Here is a 20,635-nt window from a genome sequence, read left to right on the forward strand (position 1 = left end):
ATGATGCATGATTCCAGCTGAGTTTAAGTCTTCCAGCCTGTAAGCCAAAGTTCATAACCTTCAGGAAATACCAGAATCACCCAGATAGCTTATTCACAAAGCAAATTCTTAGACCTCTCCCTCCAGGAGTGTCTTTTACGTTTTAGGTGGGTGAGTTTAGGGTATGTTTACCAGACAGCCCAGGTAATTCTCATCCAGAGTCTGAAACATTGCTCTAAGCCAGGGATAGGTGGGCTTTTCTGTAAAGGGCCAGAGTTAAATACCTTTGGTTTTGTGGACCAGAGGTCTCTGCTACAGTTACTCAACTCTGCTACTGTAGCACAAAAACAGCCACAGACTTTAAGTAAATGAAGGGGTGTGGCTGTGTTCCAATAAAACTTTATTTACAAAGACAGGTGGGGGGCCGGTTTTGACCTGTGGGCCATTGTGTGCCAGCCCCTGCTCGCTGACAGTCCATATCTCTTCCATATAGAACCAATAAAGACACAGACGTGTAAAAAAGTGATATATTTTTTTAATTTAAAATTATGACCTGGAAAGAAACAGTCCGTTTAAGTGATCCAGGCCTCCTCTTTATACTCAATTGGAACAAATGCAATATTGGCTCAGATTGCCAACCCCAGAGAAAAGCCAAACCAAGCGGCAAAGCCTCAGGAAGGCCCCACAGCTTCCCTGCCAGGGGCATCAGGCTCCATGGAAGGAGGGGGCTCTGGCTGCCAGGGGCAGCTGCTTTCCAGCCCCACTGGGGAGCTTTCCTTCTGTCACCCACCCCCTCACCAGCCTGATTCCTCTCCATTGGTCCCTAGCTGGCGCTGCACCTGTCCTCCACAGAGGCCGGTGGGACGGCAGTCACCTCCCAACCGTCTTCGGGGGCATCTTCCTGTGATGGGAACAGTGGAGCGAGCAATTCTAAACATACATTGCCCAGAAGGGCAGCACCTTGATTGTTTAGCTGAGATCTGGAGCCTCGAGTTGTCACCACTGGTCACATGTAGCCAAGGCACCAGCAGCAAAATGGCAATCCTGGGGAATGATCTGGGAAGACGCAAGGGTCTCAGTGATCGAGGGTGATTCTGAAAATGAACCAGACAAATGCTATCTGGGTAAACTCCCTACAGAAGGGGAGAGAGTGTCAAGATGGAACAGGGAACACTACCTCCTTCGGCGTTCCGAGGTCAGTTCTGCTCTTCTCCGAGAACAGAAGTCAAGGTCCCAATTCTTAGGTCAGCTGCAGCTCTCCCACCTCAAACCTTTGGGGCCAATCAGGCCTTCAGATGCACCTAGCCAGTCAGCGGGGGTCTCGCAAGAACACGAGGTGCTGAATAATGTGAGAGGGGGTCCAGGGTGTGATGCCCTTTCCCCCCCACTGTTTTTTTCTTTTCTCCCCACACTGAGTGTCATAATCGTGCAGTCAGTAGACAGGAGAGGAGGAAGAGTGTGGCCAGAGCTGCCCACCCCTTCCCAGGAGGGGTAGGCATACAGAATAAAGACAACTGGCTTGAAGCAAGCCTTCTGGAAGAAGCCAACTGGTCACCTTAGACCCACTGCAGTGGAGCAACAAGGTTCCACGCTGGTCTGTTTTCTCTCAAATTTACAGCACCCAAAGCCTAATGCTTGCCCTGAGTCAAAAGCTGTCAGGACAAACCACGAAAGGGCTGCCCCGGGATGCAATGGAAGACCGGATGGTGGCCAGGCTATCCCCAACACACCCAGCATCCCTGAGCCCAGCAGGCCGCATCCTGGGTGTCCTGCAGAGGCAGCTGGGGGTCTAACAAGGGCCCCTGCTAGGCCCGGAGAGGGGTGGGGTGTGGGGAGAGCACAGATGGACTAGAGTCCCCTGAGAACGGAGGCACAGTGGGAAGGAGAAGAGGGTGAAGCTTCCTCCTCAGGCCCAGTCACTCTGCCTCCCAAGGGAGGAAGAAGGTACTGTGCCACCACCAGCACCACGGACATTGTCTCATTCAACAGGATGGCACTGCGGGGTGAGGGAGCATTTCAGCACAGGCCCCCCGGCTGTGAGACGGCTCCCAGTGAGAACCTCCACTCCAGGTGTCCTAGACAGAGTCTGGGTCATGTCGCAAGCCCTGGCTCGTGACGCCACCATAGTATCACTGGCGCCCAACCCCCACCTAGCCAATCTTCAGGCTGTTAGCAAGGCAGCTCACGTGGTGGGGGTAAGACAGTTCGGGTCCCAGGAGCCCAACAAGTTCTTCTCAGTCTCCTTCACTTCTCAGAAACAGTGGACCCCTAACAGTCGATCAAAGAGAGAGCCGGCCACGTGGCCAGCCATAGCCTAAGGCCAGTCACAGAACCCACTTACAAGACCACAGTGGTGTCATCCAATCACAGCACAAGGCTGGCGCAACCCCTGACCTCATTGGATGATGCTGTCCGGCTGCCCGTTCTGGGCCACCTGTCCAGGCTCCGAGGCGGGTGTGGGGTTGGGCGTGTTGCTCTGCAGGTAGCGGCGGAAATCTTTGATCATGGGCCGGAGGACCTGGATGAGGACGCTCAGCGCTGCCTGGGTTCCCTCCATGGCCTGGGCCTGGCGCTCCTGGGCGCAGGCCTGCACCTCCTGGGAGCGGCGGATCATCTGTAGCAGGTCATTCTGTTGCTCCAGGTGCTGGGCAATCTCCTTCACGTGCAGATTGGTGACCCGCTGCTCCTGGATCAGCTTGGCTGAGTTGAGGGCTATGCGGCTCTTGAGCGCTTGGGGTTTGACCGAGGTGTCACCGTGCTGGGGCATCATCTCCACGGGGGCCTCGGCTGGCAGGGGCGGGGGGGCCTCCGCCGTGCAGTACTCTACCACTCCCTCCTCAAGCGTGTGATAGGTGGTCTCCGTGGGGACTGCGGGGAAGAAAAAGCAAAGGCAGTGGCCGGTCACCTTCTAGAAAGAATGGAGCTGGCCACATGGGGTAGCGAGGAGGCCATCAAGCCCTATTCAGGGGGGAGTCCAGGTCTCCTCTGGCTTTATAGCTATTCTCGCTATAAATCTAGAGTCGAAAGCATTTAGAATCTACTTGGTAACCAAAGGGCCGGCCCCCGATCCGGCAAAAGCAAAGCTGCTAATAACAATACAATACTGGCAAAAGATTTAGAGCACCCACTATGTGTCAGGCACTGTGCTAAGCCCTTTGTACTCGTTAGCTTGATGCATCCTCACGATGACACCAAGAGGCAGGTACTGTCATGTTCATTTTTGGAGATGAGGAAACAGACTCAAAAATATGCAGTGACTTGCCTAAGGTCACAGTTTATTTAGCAGGTCCAGGAAGCAAACCCAGGTGTCCCTAACACCAGAGTCCAACTTGCTCGTAACCACCCCACTGGGATGCTTCCAGCTAATCAAGGCAGGGCCACATGCTCCCTGCAGGACCAGCACACAGCAGCCATCTTGGGTGGGACTCTACCTGAACTGTTTGCAGCCACACTAGTCCTATCTCCCTCCTTCTTTTACGGCCAAGCAGAAAAGGAGGTGGGAGCGGGACAGCGGTTGTGTAAGTGCCCGATAAATGCCTCCCGTCTCCTTGATCACCTTGCCCAGTGGAATACCTACAGGTCACAGGTCCTTCCTGTTCTAGAACAGCAGCTGATTTAGACCAGTGTTCGATCCTCTTTTCCCACCTTGATATCCTTAGAAAATACGACTGTAGGGGCATGGCACTCCCACATACACCCAATTTCCCCAAGCCCCACTGAGAATTACTGACTGATACGAATCATAGCCCAGCACAAACGAGCAGTTAATAATCACTGGTACACACCCTCATCTGAACTAAAAAGTCCAACCAAACCATTGTCGTTCATAACTGAGAACCTTTGAAAGGAATTCTGGGTGGACTGTTTGGGCCTCCACGCTTGTGGGAAAGGTCAATTTTCTCCACCCTTCAATGCCAACATCAGCTCTGAGTCCCCACCCCAACCAGGAAGCCCCTTCCTCTCCTGAGTCCTTAGATTCCCCTGACAGTACAGTTATTTATATGTGTGTCTTATCTGTCCTACTAGAATAAAGCTGGCCTGTATTTTAAACACCTTGGTAATCCCAGTGCCAAGCACAGGGTCTGATGTGGAAGGAATAAGCACTAGTGTCTGAGAAGTGAAGGAATGAATAGATTAACACAAGGAACCATGAGGTTTCTGAGCAATGCCTGATGAATGTTCGCCGCACTGAAAACCCAAAACGTCTTTGTCCAGAATAGATGTCTTACTTGGGTATTATTATTCCCAACTATCTGTTCATTCGACAAGTATGTCCTGACTGCCTACTATGTGCCAGGCCCTTCGATAAGTCTTGTGGGAATACAGACAGGTCTCTGTCTTCAAGGACCACACAGTTCAGTCATGGACATGAATGGTGGCAAAACAGTTGAGAGCAATCCAGCTCATCAGAAGCCCAGACTGCGTGCTGAGGAAGTCCCAAAGAGAACAGGATCACTTCTGTCTGGGGAGCTCTTGGAAGGCCTCATGGTCTTCCAAGATTCCCGTCTGACCTTTGACCCTTGGCTGCCAACCTTCCCCAGGCTGCCCCAGCTCTTGGCTGGCCCTTCCCATTTATGCACGACAGACTGGGTGGGAGAGGTCACTCACTCTGTGTCAGGGTGACCGTGGCTGCAGCTGCAGTGGCTGTGGGTCCGAGGGCCACGGGGTGAATCTCTGTGGTACTGGGCAAGCTGATGATGGTGGCCTCGCCCAGCAGGTTGCAGATGCGCTGTTGCATGGGGGTGAGCAGGACGGGGGCTACAGCTGGGCCACCGCCGCCACTGCCACCACCTGTCCCAGGCCCTCCGGCTCCATCCTCCTCAGTGGGCCCTGGGGCCTCGCCACCCTCCACCGCTGCCCGGACCTGGGCAACCTTGCGACGGACCTCGGTCTTGAGGTCAGACCACTTCTTCTTGACCTCAGGCAACTCCCTGCGGCAGGTGGCCACAGCGTTGACCCTTCTCAAGATGCCGTGCCAGGCCGCACTCTTGGCAGCCAGAGGAACCCCGGCATTGAAGTGGTTCACCAGCAGGTGCTTCTTCAGTTCCAGCTCCTCCACGATGATCTCCACCTCTCGCTCAGAGAAGTTCATCTTCCTTTTCTTGGCTGGGACGGCCATGGCCTCTCCCCACCCCCCTTTTTAAAAGAAATTATAATCCCCTCAAACGCCCCAATTCCCCCTCTTTTCTTCCCCAGCCTCTCCCCTCACCCACCCCCCTTCAGGGGATAGGCCGGGCTTGCCCCAGGCCAAGCACCAGGCCTTCGGTAACCCCCCTCGCTACGCAAAGTGCGTAGGGCCCAGTCCCGACCGGCCCGGCCGCTGCCAGACAGCTGCGTAATGGCTTCCTGAATCTGCCTCTTCCGCCGGGGTGTGCGGAGATCCGCCCACTTCCCTTCTTCCCGCCTCCCAGAGCTTTTCCAGAGGAACCCGCCCTCCTGGTTGGTCGGGGCTCAAACGTCACGTCGATCACTGGTTCTTTTGATCTGTCGTTCAACTAAAGAGCACGCCTACTCACTGGACTTGGCCTGGTCATTGGTCTAAAAGTGTGTCTGTCGCTACAGAGCGCTTCGCCCACCTGCCTTTATTCACTTCCATTGGAAAATTGTTCTGTCCTTCAATCGTCAGCATTACGAGTATTACGCCGTTAAATTCAGCTATTTTATTGGTAGTTTAGGGAGTTAAGAGTACCAAAACCTGGCCTCCTGAGGATACCTGAGTGCTTTCGGCCTTAAGCCATTGGCCAATTAATTTTTAATTCCACTCACGGGAGCAAACGCTGCTTCGCAGCCGCAGCTCACAGTTACTCCTCACACAAATCCTATTTCCCACCGGAGACTACTCTGTCTCTGTACACGACCGCTCCTCCTATCCTTACGATTCCTCAGTCTAAACATCATTTCTCAATGGAAACTGGACACGGGGCCTTCCGCCTGCTAATCACAGAACTTCTGCCTATCGCGGCGTGATTTCCTCTCTCTGGCCCAGCTCAGCCAATCCCCGCCTCCTTCAGTTTGAATCGGCCGCAGACTGAGCAGGGATCGCCCCGCCTTCTCCATTGATCCAAGCCGTCCAGGGCGGTGTGGGCGGTCCTCGAGAAGGCTCCGCCCTGGCCGGGTGGCCGTCCAGGCCTGTGACTGGCTGGCGGCCCGCATGGGGGCGTGGCCAACGAGGCGGCGGGCGGTGGGGCGGGGCTCCCGGAAGCGGCCCCTCCCGCCAGCTTGCCGGCTTCTCGCAGCCCGCGCTCGCCGTCTGGGGACTCCCGCGTGTCTTCCGCGTTCTCCCCGCCGGCCAGCCGCCCCCGCCCCCGCCCCGCGCCCGGCGCCCCTGCAGCCCGATGGTGAGCAGTGTGTTGTGCCGCTGCGTGGCTTCCCCGCCGCCGGACGCCGCCGCCGCCGCCTCGTCGTCCGCCTCGTCGCCGGCGTCCGTGGACCCGTGCGGCGGCGCCGTCTGCGGGGGCCCGGACCACCGGCTGCGCCTGTGGAGCCTCTTCCAGACTCTCGACGTCAACCGCGACGGCGGCCTGTGTGTCAACGACTTGGCTGTGGGGCTGCAGCGCCTGGGACTGCACCGCACCGAGGGCGAGCTCCGGGTAGGCGGCGCGCACAGTCCGCGCGGGCTGGGAGGGGGCCCCTTCGCGCCCCAGCTCCTCCGGGCGGTCCGGGTGACAGGTCTGGGCTGCTTGGTGATAGGTCTGAACGACCCGGCTTCTTGAGCAGCCCCTTGGAGCGTGGCAGGTGTGGTGGACGGCCTCTTGGACTGGGAGGGACACCCCATGTATGCCCTGGTGGGAGTGGAGCTGCTTTTTTACCTCTGTGGGCTCTTGGTCTGGGGGGAAAAGGCTCTTCGTAGGCACAGGTGGGCACTCTCTAGGGCTGTCTGGTGGGCGAATAGCCCTTTTTTGCTCAGGTTTTCCCCAAAGTAGAAGGCCAAGTCTCGGGAGTTGCCTTTTGTCACCTCCTGACCTCCAAGCTAAACTCGATGCCCTCCCCTACCCCGCAATCACTATTTCATCTATCCTTCAGCGGCACCCCTCCCTTCCCTTCTTGTTTCCATGCCAGCCGTGGGCCCTGATCTGTTCCTCTCAGAAGCATGTGGGAGTAGGAAAAATGGGAACTGGGGTTTCAGGCAGATCTGTGAGGAGGTGGTTGAGGACTGACGGTTCTCGTGGTTTAAGCTCATCCCCATTAACATGCTTATCCAGAAGATGGGATCGTGATCTAAAGTGAAAGAAGCCAGGGGGGAAATTCTTCCTAAACCGGAAAGTGTTGCACACCTAGGAAGGGATATTGTTATTCCTATCCTGGAGTGGGCTTTGGCCAAGAGGGATGGGGGGGACAGAGAATGGCCACCTAGGTCTGCCAGAAAGGGAAGTGCTGTCCTTTCTTTATAAGAACCTCAAGCAGAGGCTTATCCCTTCCCCTTCTCTCTCCCCTCCTGTTTCCCCAGCCTGGCTTGATAGCCACAGGTACCCTTCCCAAATATTTCGTTTTTTGTGGCTTAACTTGATTTCCAGCCTGGGCTAGAACTTCCGAGTACTTTACCTCGTAACCTGTTTCTCTTCTGAGTTTGTTTGGTTCATTTAAACATACAACAGTTCGAGAATCTCTCATAGCCAAGTATGAGAAGAATCTGATCAAACGCCAGTGAATTTGAACCCATTTGTTGGTCAGGTGGATGTGTCTCGGGTGTTTTTAACTCCTGCCCGCAGTATAGTTGATCAACATCTAAAGTATTTAACTTGCGATCAGCCTAGAAGACCAAGAGTAACACTATGTAAGAGAGAATCTTTGGCCAAGTCCAAGAGGCTTAGAGACAAATTTAAGATTTTTTTTTTCTACATTTTACACAAAATAAGTGTTGTGAGCTAAATATTCTTTTTAAAGATTTTATTGTTGGGCGCCTGGGTGGCTCAGATGGTTAAGCGTCTGCCTTCGGCTCAGGTCATGATCCCAGGACCCTGGGATCAAATCCCGCATTGGCTCCTTGCTCAGCAGGAGTCTGCTTCTTCCTCTGCCTCTCCCCCTGCTTGTTCTCTCTCTGTCTCTCTCGCAAATGAATAAATAAAATCTTTAAAAAAAATTAAAGATTTTATTGTTTATTCATCTGAGGGAGAGAGCATGAGCAAGGGGGAGAGGCAGAGGGAGCAGCAGACTCCCGGCTGAGCAGGGAGCCCAAGGTAGGGCTCTATCCTAGGACCCAGAGATCATGACCTGAATGGAAGGCAGATGCTTAACTGTCTGAGCCACCCAGGCACCCCTAGATCTTTTTCCATACGTATCTGATGAATAAGTCGCCTGGAAAGATAAGATGGCTAAACTCAGAGGGTCTGTGCTTTAGGGGCTCAGTGAAGTGTGAGCCTAGGTGAACCTTTCTGCTTTAGCGAACCCATCCACTTGACATATGCTGCCAGACACATCAAGGGCATTTGGCTGCAGGTGTTATTCAATATTTATACATGCTTTGTGCCACAACTGTGATTCATGATAACATCTGATATTGATGCTCATCCTTTTTTTTTTTTTTTTTTTGCAGTAAATCTATAAGGGCAAATAAGGAGAAAGTGATCATTTTTCTTTCCAGTGTTAAAAGGAAGTTTTTTAATTAACCAAAGGGAGCTTTGCCCCTTGGGGTCACATTGGCTCTAAAATCCTTGACTCTGACTGATCTTAGTTCTGTGATATGAAACAATTCTTTATCATTCTTTTGGTGTGTGGAGTTAGTGTGGATTCGATTTCTACAACTTGGCTTTTAAATAAGTTAAATTATTGTACAGCTTGAGAGAAATTGGGGATGATCCATTTTATTCATTTATACACAAGCTAGTCCTCTGGCAAATGTTGTTGAAGTATTAGTGAACCTGCTTTTTGTAAATAACTGGGCCACAGGAAGACACCCTCCCTCATGAACCCCCCATACCACTTCCTGTTGAAATTCTATCAGTATTAGCTACACACAGAAAAAGCAGTACTACAGTTTTGCAGAACTAACAAAGCCAAAAGGGAATGTGGGGCCCCTTCGGTTTGAAATGGGTCATCTGCCGTGGGAATAGGCATTGAAAAACACAACACCAAATTTTGGTAGCTGCTTCCTGAGACCCAGAGGACCAGTCCGAGATGCTAGGGTTTGTGCAGGAACCCACTGTGAGTGCTTATCAGTGGGTGGTATGAACCCAGGCCATGTGACCACACAAAGCCTCTGGCTAGCCTACAACAGGTCAAGGCAAGTTTTCTTTAGACGTGAACCAGCAGTTTAGGGCACCTGCCTTTCTTTCGGAAGAAATTGAGACAGTTGAGGGAAAATTACTTAAAATGGAAGTGGGCAGAGAAACCCAAGGCAGCCAGCCAGGGAAATTTTCTTTGTGAAGGGCATGTGAGCCAGAAGCCCGTCCTGGGACAAAAGAGGGGCAGGGCTTATTAAAGAAAGAAAAGAGATGACGACACCGGTGGTGACTTTGGGAGTTGAGGCTTCAGCTGGAGCTAATTATAGATTGACTATTTAAGGCAGTTTCATGAGACCAAGCTCAATCTTTGTTTTAAAACAAATTTAAAACCTAGGCTAGAACTCAGACGGCCAATTAGAGAAAGAACACAAGCTGTATGACATGTAAACAGTTGTCCTTTCAGCTGAGGCTCATGGGCCCTCTTACAGGACTGGTGTTTAATGCAGGTGAGGGTTCTAGAAGATGGTTGAGTTTGCTCCCTCAGAAACTTGCACCTGTGCCATTGAATTTGAGCTCCACAATAACTTTGTGAAGGAAGCAAGACTGTTTTCACCCCCATTTTACGGAGGAAGGAGCAGAGGTCCAGAAAGACAGTAAAACAGCCTCAAAACTCATTTGGCCACTAAGGAGTTACACCAGAGGAGCAACCAGAACTGATTCCTGCTCCGCTCTATAACTATACCAGTTGTATAGTTTCCAAGGAACACGCAGAGTTCCAACCTGGGCTTTGGGAAGAACTTGAGAAAGATCCAGTTAGAACCACATCTGTTATTCCCAAAATAGATTTCAAGATTATCTGGAGATTATTTTACCAAAGAACGAGAATCCGCCCTGCCCTAATTCTCCTTGACCTGTAAGTGAGGCAATATCTGTTAACCTGAAATAACTGAATAGAAGATCATTAATGTCAAGATGGTATTGCTTAATCAGACAGTGCTGTTGAACTCTATACTTTTTAAATGTCTGGCCATTGGTGGGGAAGGTGCTTACCTAAATAGCCAGACTTAGGTAAGATCATCTGCAGAACAAAGAGTCTTTTCATAGAAAAGGGATAGACGACATTTGGTAAAATATAATGGCCCATTAGAAAAAAAAATGCCATTTGCAGATTGGATTGAATTCATATATTAAACTAATTGTGTTTTATTGTTGCGAAATTGGTTCCTGGCTTGAAGAATTGTCAAGTCAACTAGAAGGGTTTTTTAAATTAATTGATATTTGGAAAGGTGGAATCAGGTTCCCCCATCCTAAGACCAAATGGTAAGTGGGAATGTGCCAGAGTGGGCCTGATCTGGAGCTTCAGCTGGATGAATTCTTTGATGTTCAAGGAGTCATTAATTGTTGAAGCCTCACGGAAATCGCAGGGGATTGAGAGAAACAAAAATTTGCTGGTATTCATTTCCAGTCCTGCTGAGTACAGCCCCAGGATAAATCTAATGAACAAAACTGTCCTTATCCATATAGGACTAGTCTCATTAAACTTAAGTCTGGGCAGACTTTTCATTTTTAACCATTTCTTCTTATACTAATGTGAACTTGGCAGAATCAAAGAATTTAGTCTTGCAAGGGTCACCGGCCGTCATAGGCCAGTCTCACATCTAAGTGTGGGGAGCTTTCCTCCTGTGGCATCCTTCACATACCATTCCATTGTGGACCTAGTTGGGGTCATTGTGAGCTTTCTTATGTCAGACAGGATCTGAAAACTGCTATCTTAGCTTCCTATAATCTCTGCTGCTGCTCAAAACAGGTTTCATCATGCATTTCTCCATCATGCATTTCTCCCATGATATGCTGTCCATACCTTTTGGGGTCCCTCATCTGAGGCAGGATGTCCTGGGAGTACAGACTTCCCTTGGAAACATTACACTAAGTCAAAGAAGTCAGTCACAAAGACCATGTATTACATGATCCATTTATATGGAAGTACGGAATAGGGAAAGCTGTAAAGACAAAGTAGACTAGTGGTTGGTTGCCTAGGCCTGGGAGGGGATGGGAGGAGATAGGAAGATGGTAACTGAAGGGCTTGGGGGTTCTCTTTGAGGTGAGAAAATGTTCTGCAGTTGACCATGGTGATGGTCGCATATATCTGTGAGTATACTAAAAGCCATTGAGTTGTATAAATGGGTGATTTGTATGGGTGTGGATTTTATCTCAACAAAACCGTTTTTAAAAACCCAGTACAGAGGCGCCTGGCTGGCTCAGTCAGAAGCGCATGCGACTCTTGACCTTGGGCTCATGAGTGGGAGCCCCCCTGTTGGGTGTAGAGATTACTTAAATAAATAAATTAAATTAAAAACGACAACAAAAACCGTAGTACAGGATATGTGGTATAAACCTGTGTTCGAATACTATTTCTGCTGCTTGCCAGCCATGTGACCTTGAGCACGTTACTCAACCTCTCCACGCCTCAGTTTCCTTATCAGAAACATGGCGTTATGAATAATTGCTTCTAAGGTGGCTGTGGGATTAAATGAGACAAAGTATATCAAGAGCCTAGCACAGTGTCTGTCACCTAGATGTTCAACACAAAGTGACTTTTGCGCCCACGGAGTCTTTGAAAATATGATGCCCAGAATTGGTTCTACATCTACATCATCTACAGTTTTTTCCCAGATGGTTTGGGTGAAGAGTGGAACAGAAGGAAGGAGAATGTTGGGCGGGCCTGGGTGATAAAGGTTGTGTAGCACCCAGGTAGGGCAGTCTCCGGTCAGCTGGGAGGGCCTTCAGCAGTTTGGGAGGACAAGTGTAGGTTGTGGAAAGTCTGTGCCCTACAGACATTAGGAAGATGAAAACAAAGAAACCCTGTTAGCAGGAGATCTCTAAAAAGTAACCGAAGGAGTAGTCACTGTACACCAGAGGACGTCTCTGGCCCGGGGCGCCTGGGCGGCTCAGTTAATTGTCCTAATTGTCCGGCTCCCGCTCAGGTCACGATCTCAGGGTCGTGGGATCGAGCCCCCCACCCCCCCACCCCCGTGCTCAGCCCGGAGTCAGCTTGTCCCTCTCCCTCTGCTCCTCTTCTCTCTCTCAAATAAATAACATCTTAAAAAAAAAAAAAAAGGGATGTCTTTGGCCCAAATGTTTCCCTGGACGGAACTGGGCCCTTATGGGCTCTCACAAGCCTGTTGCCCATTTCGTGAGCCATGGATGGCCTTTTCTCAAATCTGAAGCTCACTTTGAAGTTGTGAAAATGGAAGCTTCAAGTGGAGCTGACTTCAAACCTTCAGAGATGAGCTCACCAGCCTTGTTATTTTGCAGAAGCGCAACTGAGACCCAGAAGTCAGGCTGGTTGGAGGCAAAGGCAGTAGCCGAGCCCAGGATTTTGACTCTGCCCGATTTAGCTCAGCATACCCTGCCTCCTTGCTTCTACGGCTGTAGATACTTCACCAGCCCTCAAGACTTTGCAACTTTTATTTTCGCAGTTTATGACATTGACATATCTGTGTATAACACTAGCTGAGCATTTTAGGACCCCTGATTGGTGCTCAGGAAGCAGTGACTCAAATGATAGGCACACTCCTTCCCAAATATGGGATATAAAAGACTCAACACAGTACCTGAAAAAAAAAATTGTCTTAAAGGTGCACCTTTCTTTAAAGTAAATAAATGAACAACAAAGGTAGAGCCCAAGGAGCTTCTTATCTGCTTTAAACTCTAGGCCAGGAAGCTTGAAAAGGAGGTGGAGTCATGACTCATTTTCTAGGGCCAAAGGGTAAACTGGAGATGGTGGCTGTCCCTGTTCCTGATGTTGCTTTGTAAAGCCTTTCTAGGTCTTAGAGTCAACCCTGGCCTCGTGCCTTCTGTCCTCCAGCCCTCCCTCCCCCAACCGGAGTCCGATGTGACTCTTACCAAAACACAAAGAAAACCACCTATATTGTGTGGGAAAACTCTCAGAAAAATCACTGAAATGCCAGTGGTGAAAAAGGGTGGGTGGGTGGGCAGAGGAGAGTTTAGGAGCACAAACTACAATCTTGACTATAGGTGTGGCACAGTTGAATAGTGCTGTGGGTTAAAACCCGCCATCCACAGCACCCACCTTCATTCAGCTGTTGGCCTTTTCCTGTCCCACATGTGCAAAACGCTGCTGCTGTTGTGTTTTTGGTTACTGCCTCGAGGCTGAGTCTGAATTTATATGATGTTAGGACTGGAGAGGTTTCCAAGGTTTGTCCAGCTCAGTCTCCCCGCTTGGCAAGCCCAGAGAGGCTAAAACGACTTGTCCAGGCTCCTGCAGATGCACTAGACGGGGGAAGGTAAGGCCCCTGGAGCACCCCTTAGCGACGCATTTATGGACACAGTTAACTTTCCTTTTTTTCAGTCACATCGGGGGTATATTCTTTTGCTGGAGGCTCTTCTTTAACCTGTATAAGGAATAAAGATAGCATCTAATAAATCTATAGCTAAAAAAAAAAAAATGCCCTTTCTGAATTGTTTCTAAGAACTACCTTGATATAAACCAGTTACGCTCACACACGATTCTCAGGGCTGCCCTTCACACCCTCAGCAGCTCTGATGCGCTTTGCTAAGGCAGCCGAGGGGTGGGTTTCACACCTTCCCTGGCTCTTCCTGGCTCTTCCCTGCAGTCTGCTCAGCACAGAGCAAGCAGCAGGGGAGAGCTATTTTTGCACTGTTCATTCGATCTCAGTTGTAGACTGTGATCCTGAAACCAGCCTTAAGAAACTGAAACAGAGCGCCTGGGTGGCTCAGATGGTTAAGCGTCTGCCTTCGGCTCAGGTCGTGGTCCCAGGGTCCTGGCATCGTGAGCCCCTCATCGGGCTCCCTGCTCGGCGGGGAGCCTGCTTCTCCCTCTGCCTCCGCCTCTCTCTCTCTCTCTCACGCTCATGACTAAATAAATAAAACATTTTAAAAAAGAAACTGAAAACATTTAGTGTTGCTTTAACAATAAATCTGCTGGCTTGCCTTTTCGAGGGGGAGAAGGTCAAGTGTGAATAAGGATAAAGTGGCTGCAGAAGTAGGCTCATGTGTGCCAGTGGGTTTGGCTCCCCCTGATCAATTTTGGATTGGTTGAGAAACTTGTGATCATTTTAGGTGATTGGGTTTTTACCCGCTGGCCTCAATACCGCATTCTCCCCCCCCCCCTTAACGTTTGGCCCCCGTCTGGTCTGAAGGAGAATCATGCGCTTCTAAGAGCACACACACAAAAATCATGCCATGTTTCTACGTGGCGTAGTGCTTCTGCAGACCTTTAAATTACGTGTTGTGTCTCGAAATCCCACACTTGGGTTAATTTTGTATGCTCCTAACTTTCTTTTAGAGAAAAGAGAAAGACATCTTAATAGGCATTGACCTTGAACCTGGGCTTTGATGGGGACTGGCTGTTCACCAGGAGTAGACAGAAGCCCTCGCAGGAGTTTTCTCCAAAGTGCACTTCTCTTTCCCACAGTCAGAGGAGTTTCCTTTGGGGACTTTTTGCTGAAGCTAGATTTTTTTTTTCGGTTCTACTTCCTAAAATGGAAATAAACTGGGGGATTTCACCTTCATCATTGCAGAATGGTCATCTTCGATGCCTTCGTTTCATTGGTGTCAACCGATGTGCCTGGCTCCGTCTCCTTGTCTCCATATAACCTACTTGGCCCAGCCAGTCCTCATTTCAAAGCAAATCAGTTTGGCTTTCTGTCAAAGAAAATCTAGCATCATTTCTCAGTTAAAAATAAAAGTGTTGGAGTGCTTGGGTGGCTCAGTCGGTTAAGCGTCCAACTCTTGGTCTCAGCTCAGGTCATGATAGGGTTGCAAGATCGGGCTTGGCGTTCAGCCTGGAGTCTGCTTGAGATTCTTCTACCTCTACCCCACCCCTTTTGCAGTCAGTCAGTCAGTCAGTCAATCAATAATTTATTTTTAAGAAGTGTTAATAGTCTTCCCTTTGACTACAGCTCTTCTGAATGGTAATAATTCTAAGATAGTAGGTAATTAGACTGATAGACACGAGACATGGATCATCGCCTTGGAGTCAGTCACGGGAGATCTTTCTTTTTTTTTTTTTTTAAAAGATTTTATTTATTTATTTGAGAGAGAGAGAATGAGAGATAGCATGAAAGGGAAGAGGGTCAGAGGGAGAAGCAGACTCCCCGCCGAGCAGGGAGTCCGATGCAGGACTCGATCCCGGGACTCCAGGATCGTGACCTGAGCCAAAGGCAGTCGCTTAACCAACTGAGCCACCCAGGCGCTCCCCCCTCCTTTTTTTTTTTAAAGATTTTATTTATTTATTTGAGAGAGAGAGAATGAGAGATAGACGGGAGATCTTTCTACCTTGTTGTCATAAGACTCCGGGAGATCTTTCTACCTTGTTGTCATAAGACTCTGCAGGAATTTCCAGTTGTCCTTCTGCACTGCCCCAGGGCTTTTGCACCCTGGGCAATGCCTCAGGATAATTTGGAATGGGCTCCCGCTGGGCGGCCATTCCATTAGAATCTCAAGTTTTCTCTGCAAAGGACCAGAGATCCTGCTTGATCCAGCAAGTCTGTTTCCTGGATTCTTGGAAGAGTGGGTAACTTCTGCTGGCCATTATCCTATCTTAACCAGGTTCTGTTGATGTGTACAGGCAACCGCTACAGGAGGGTTACCCTTGCCTTCTCGGTCTCTGGCTACGGGCGATCTTTCATAGCCAGAAAAAGTGTGGGAGAGTTGTATTGTAGGAGTTGCTTGTAACCCAAAAGAAACTAATGATTCCCCAGATAATCACTGGTTTCGGTGATGGCGTGATATAAGGAAGGAGAGGTACCGCATTAACCCACAAGGAAAATCAAAGATACAAGAGAAGGTGCTTCAAAATAACAATATCGGCAAAGTATGCAATTGAACAAGTTTTCATGGATCTTGGTCTTCCGTGCAGATTTTAAGATAAATAAGGCTTGGTCACTCCTTTGCCTCATTTATTTCCTTTCTTCTGCTTAGTCTGGGTTTACTTTTGTTCTTTTCTGCTTTCTTGAGGGGGAAGTTGAAGGCATAGACTTGAGGTCTGTCTTTTCTAATACGGGCCTTCCCTTCTACGTACTGCTTCGGCTACAAGCCACAACTTTTTATGCGTTCTGCTTTCACACCATTCAAAATACTGTCCAATTTCTCTTCTGAGTTCTTCTTTGACACATGGATTATTTAGAGTTGGGTTATTTCGTTTCCAGACATTTCAGTATTTTCCAGGTATCTTTCTGTCATTGATTTCTCATTTAATTCCATTGTGGTAAAAAACCAGATTCTGCATACATTGAATCCTTTTAAATTTAGTGAGACTTGTTTTGGGAGCCAGAATCTGTTCTGTGTGTACTTGAAAAGAATGCGCATTCTGGTCCTCATGGAGAGAGTGCCTTAGAATTGCCAGGTAGGTCAAGGTGGTTGATGATGTTGCCCAAGTCTTCTGTGTCCTTACTGACTTTCTGTCTTCTTGTCCTACCAGTTATTCAGAGAAGGGTGTTAGGATCTCTGACTGTAATTGTGGATTTGTCTCCTTTTCCTTGCAGGGTTGTTGGTTTTGCTTTGTGTATTTTTAAGGCTCTGTAATGTGGTACGAAAACATTTAGGATTGTTATGTCCTCTGGATGCATTGACCCTTTTATCATTATGAAATGCCCATGATAACATTCTTTGCTCTGAAATCTACTTTGTCTAATATCATATAGCCACTCCACTTTTCTTTGGATTAATAGGAACATGGTATATCTTTGTCCTTTCTTTTATTTTTAACCTATTTGTACCTCTATATTTAAAATATGTTTCTTATAGGCAACATAGAGCTAGATCTTAACCTTTTTAATCCAGTCTGACATTCTCTACCTTTTGAATGGGATGTTTACACCACTTATCTATACTGTTGTTATTGATACGGTTGGGTTTGAATCTACCATCTTGCTATTTGTTTTATAATTGGCTATTTGTTTTCTGTGTGTCTCATCCATTCTTTGTTCCCTTTCTTTCTGCCTTCTTTTGGGTCAATTGAGTATGATTTATGATTCCGTTTTGTCTCTTTCCTTGGCTTACAAGCCAACTCTCTCTCTCCCCTATGGTAGCTTTAGGGATTATAATATACATACATATATACACATCTTTAACTTATCACAGTCTACCTTAACTGGTACTATATTAAATAGTTTCAGAATCTTAGTATACAGTTGACCCTTGAACAAGATGAGTTTGAGTTGCGCAGGTCCAGTTCTACATGGATTTTTTTTTGAAAAAAATAAATACCATACGGTACTATAAATGTATTTTCTCTTCCTTATGATTTTCGTTTTTGTTTTTTTTTTTAAGATTTTTTTTTTAAAGATTTTATTTATTTATTTGACAGAGAGAGAGAGACAGCGAGAGGAAACACAAGCAGAGGGAGTGGGAGAGGGAGAAGCGGGCTTCCTGCAGAGCAAGGAGCCCGATGCGGGGCTCGATCCCAGGACCCTGGGATCATGACCTGAGCCAAAGGCAGACGCTTAACGACTGAGCCACTCAGGCGCCCCTTAAGATTTTATACATTCATTTGAGAGAGAGCACACAAGCACATGGAGAGGCAGAGGGAGAGGGAGAAGCAGGCTCCCTGCCGAGCCAGCCAGGATCCCAATGTGGGGCTCAATCCCAGGACCCAGAGATCACGACCCGGAGCCAAAGGCAGATGCCCAGCCATCTGAGCCACCCAGGCACCTCCTTGTGATTTTCTTAATAACATTTGCTTTTCCCTAGCTTTATTGTAACACTACAGTATATACCACATATATCATCCGAAATATGTGTTAATCAACTGTTGATGTTACCGGTAAGACTTCTCGTCAGCAGTAGGCTATTAAGTTTTGGGAAATCAAAAGTGGATTTTTGACTGTTCAGGGGTTGGTGCCTCAACCTTCTGCGTTGTTCAAGGACCAACTGTACTTTCTTTTTTAAATAGTTTTAGGGGCGCCTGTGTGGCTCAGTCTTTAGGTGTCTGCCTTCGGCTCAGGTCATGATCCCAGAGTCCTGGGATCGAGCCCCACATCCCTCTCCCACTCCCCCTGCTTGTGTTCCCTCTCTCGCTGTGTCTCTCTCTGTCAAATAAATAAATAAAATCTTTAAAAAAATAAAATAGTTTTAAAGATTTTATTTATTCATTTGAGAGAGAGAGAGAGCAGGAGCAGGGGAGAGAGAGGGAGAAGCAGACTCCCCACTGAACTGGGAGCCCCACATGGGGTTCATCCCAGGACCTGGAGATCATGACCTGAGCCGAAGGCAGACGCTTCCACCTTCTGAGCCACCAAGGCATCCCCCAGCTATACTTCCATTTCTATTCTCTCTCTTTTTTTTTAAGATTTTGTCAGAGAGAGCACACGCATTGGGAACAGCGGGCAGAGGGAAAAGCAGGCTCCCTGCTGAGCAAGGAACCCAATACGGGACTCCATCCCAGGACCCTGGGATCATGACCTGAGTGGAAGGCAGACGCTTAACCATCTGAGCCACCCAAGTGCCCCCCAACTGTACTTTTGTATGACTTTCATACTTTCATACTTTCCCAGCTTTTGTGCTATAGTTCTCATACATTTTTACTTCTACATATGTCATAAACCCACAATACATTGTCTTGCTTTAATATTATCTTTTAAAGAGATTTAAATAACAAGAAAAAAGTCCTTTATATTTACCTACACAGTTACCATCTCTGGTGCTCATCATTCCTTGTGTAAATCTAGATTTTCCTTCTACCTGAAGGACTCCTTTAGCATTTCTTGTAATGCAAACCTGCCGGTGATAAATTATTTCAGCTTTCATAAGCCTGAAAAGTTTTTATTTTGCCTTCCTTGTGGAAGGTGTTTTTCTGGGGTAACAGTTTCTGATGGGAAGTCCCCTGTCATTATCTTTGTTCCTGTGAATATATTGGGTCTTTTTTCTCTGATTTTAAAATATTCCTCTTTATCACTGGTTTTCGGAAATTTAACTTGATGTAGTTTGTTTTATATTTCTTATGCTTGGGGTTTGTTGAGTTCTTGGATCTGTGGATTTGTAGTTTTTAATGAATTTGGGGGGGGGAATCTAGCTATTGTGTCTTTAAATGTTTTTTCTGTCCCTACCTCTGTGAGCTCTAGTTCGTATTAACGTTTTAATGGTTGTCCCACAGCTCACTACTACTCTGTTCATTATTTTGTTTTGCTTTGTTTTTTCTCTCTTTGATTTTGGGAAGTTTCTATTGCTTTGTCTTCAAGTTCATCAATTTTTTTTCTTTTGCATTGTCTAGTCTGCCGGTGTGGTTTTCATCTCAGATATTGTAATTTTCATCTAGAGTATCTCCAGTGTATCTATTTAACATGTTAAAGCTTTCTGTTAGCTCTTGAGCATGTGGAATACCATTATGACTTTTAATATTCTATCATACACGTCATTTCCTTTTTTTTTTTTTTTACACGATTTTATTTGTATCTTTGTCAGAGAGAGAGAACACAAGCCAGGGGAGCGGCCGGTAGAGGGAGAAGCAGGCTCCCTGCTGAGCAAGGAGTCTGATGGCAGGACTCAATCCCAGGACCCTGGGATCATGACCTGAGTCAAAGGCAGATGCATAACCGACTGACCCACCCAGGTGTCCAATGCACGTCAATTCTGGGTCAGTTTCAGCTGCTTGATTTCTGTCCTCATTGTGGGTCATTTCCTGCTTCTTTGCATTCCTGTTAATTTTTTTATTGGATTTTATCTTGCTGGGTGCTAGCTAATCTCATATTCCTATGAATATTCTTGAGCTTTTTTCTAGAATGCAGTTATTTGGAAACCATCTGACCCTTTCAGGGCTTGCTGCTTAAAGCTTTATTTGTGGGGCCAGAACAGCATTTAGCCTAGGGCCAGTTTTGCCCCACTACTGAGGCAAAGCCCTCTACAAACCCTTCCTGACCCTCCCTAGATTATGAGGTTTTTCCTCTCTGGCTGGTGGGAACAGGATGCCTTTGGATGGTTCTTTTGCCACCATCAGGCAGTTTCCTCACATGCATGCATCATGACTGTAGGGTACCTTCAGCGGCTCCCCAGAGCTTGCTGTCTGTGCAGTTCCTTCCTCCCCGGTAGTTGGTCCTGCTCTGGCCGCCCTGGCCTCCCTGGCCCACCAAGCCCCTTGCCTTCAGCATGAGGGGACTGCTGGGCTCTGCCTTCAGCATGAGGGGACTGTCTGTGCAGTTCCTTCCTCCCCGGTAGTTGGTCCTGCTCTGGCCGCCCTGGCCTCCCTGGCCCACCAAGCCCCTTGCCTTCAGCATGAGGGAGTACCCACTCCCTGAGCCATAGCCTGGAAACCCCAGCCAGGGAGCTGGGGCAGTTGCAGGGCCTGCCTCATTTGCGTGGATGTCTCTGGAGTCACTCTTTTGTTCCCTGTGGGCAGAAAGGGGCATCAGTCCCTGTTATTCCATCTTGGCTGGAAGCCCCTGAGATTTTACTCAGTTCTGTGGGATGGAAGAGTCCATTAAATGAAACGCCAGTAATCTGCTACCTAAGGGATT

At 48.3% G+C, this 20,635-nt stretch overlaps 2 protein-coding genes across 2 annotated transcripts in view; one reads left to right on the forward strand and one right to left on the reverse strand.

Annotated features, from left to right (window-relative positions):
* Positions 1-492: 492 nt before the first annotated feature.
* On the reverse strand, positions 493-5,136 carry NAIF1 (nuclear apoptosis inducing factor 1). Its single transcript, XM_028107954.1, has 2 exons — positions 4,588-5,136; positions 493-2,847 (listed from the first exon to the last, which is right to left on the reverse strand). The coding sequence occupies exons 1-2, from the start codon at positions 5,096-5,098 to the stop codon at positions 2,375-2,377; spliced, it is 984 nt and encodes a 327-aa protein (XP_027963755.1). The 5' UTR covers positions 5,099-5,136; the 3' UTR covers positions 493-2,374.
* Positions 5,137-6,239: 1,103 nt separating this feature from the next.
* The window catches only part of SLC25A25 (solute carrier family 25 member 25), a 35,627-nt gene continuing 21,231 nt past the window's right edge, over positions 6,240-20,635 (forward strand). Inside the window, exon 1 of the mRNA XM_028107711.2 lies at positions 6,240-6,569. Within this exon, the coding sequence (XP_027963512.1) occupies positions 6,315-6,569 (255 nt within the window). The 5' untranslated portion in view covers positions 6,240-6,314. The remainder of the gene's footprint in view (positions 6,570-20,635) is intronic.

This window comes from Eumetopias jubatus, unplaced genomic scaffold (assembly GCF_037043125.1).
Source record: "Eumetopias jubatus isolate StellerSeaLion01/CBP00866 unplaced genomic scaffold, mEumJub1_p1.0 scaffold_15, whole genome shotgun sequence".
In the NCBI taxonomy this organism is placed as follows: Eukaryota; Metazoa; Chordata; class Mammalia; order Carnivora; family Otariidae; genus Eumetopias; species Eumetopias jubatus.

Bases quoted from the DNA above. Each gene is read 5' to 3' on its own strand.
- NAIF1 (XM_028107954.1), bottom strand. From the start codon at position 5,098: ATGGCCGTCCCAGCCAAGAAAAGGAAGATGAACTTCTCTGAGCGAGAG. The intron at 2,848-4,587 runs GTGAGTGACCTC...TCTTCCCCGCAG, and splicing joins CACGGTCACCCTGACACAGA to TCCCCACGGAGACCACCTAT.